This window comes from Geospiza fortis, unplaced genomic scaffold (assembly GCF_000277835.1).
Source record: "Geospiza fortis unplaced genomic scaffold, GeoFor_1.0 scaffold299, whole genome shotgun sequence".
Lineage (NCBI taxonomy): Eukaryota > Metazoa > Chordata > Aves > Passeriformes > Thraupidae > Geospiza > Geospiza fortis.
In genome coordinates this window covers 10,479-10,776 of record NW_005054549.1, presented here as the reverse complement: position 1 = coordinate 10,776, position 298 = coordinate 10,479, and the positions used below count along the sequence as shown (strand labels likewise).

Sequence of the window (298 nt, the reverse complement as noted above, 5' to 3'; positions counted from 1 at the left end):
CTGCTCCAGGCTGTGGCTGAAGCTCTGGTCTTTGGGGGTGCGGGAGGCCAGGGAGCCCTGAGGGGGGAACCCCGCTTTGTTCCAGCACAGGGAAGGGGAGCCCCAGCAAAGCCCCCTCCCTTGGCAGCCCTTCCCACCTTCAGCTTGTCCAGGTACGTCTGATCCTGACTCCACAGCTCCTGGAACTTCACCAGGTCGGGGGCTCCCTTATAGAACTCCACCAGCAGCGTCTGGGGGGGACAGAGGGGCTGCAGCCCTGGGGGTGCCCCAAAGCCAGGCAGGGGGACCCCAAACCTGC

At 65.8% G+C, this 298-nt stretch overlaps 1 protein-coding gene across 1 annotated transcript in view; it reads right to left on the bottom strand.

Annotated features, from left to right (window-relative positions):
* Positions 1 to 298, bottom strand: part of MPND (MPN domain containing) — a gene marked incomplete at its 5' end in the record, with an annotated part of 9,995 nt that overhangs the window by 1,464 nt on the left and 8,233 nt on the right. Inside the window, 2 exon segments of the mRNA XM_031064014.1 lie at positions 5 to 57; positions 138 to 294. Of these exon segments, the coding sequence (XP_030919874.1) occupies positions 5 to 57; positions 138 to 294 (210 nt within the window).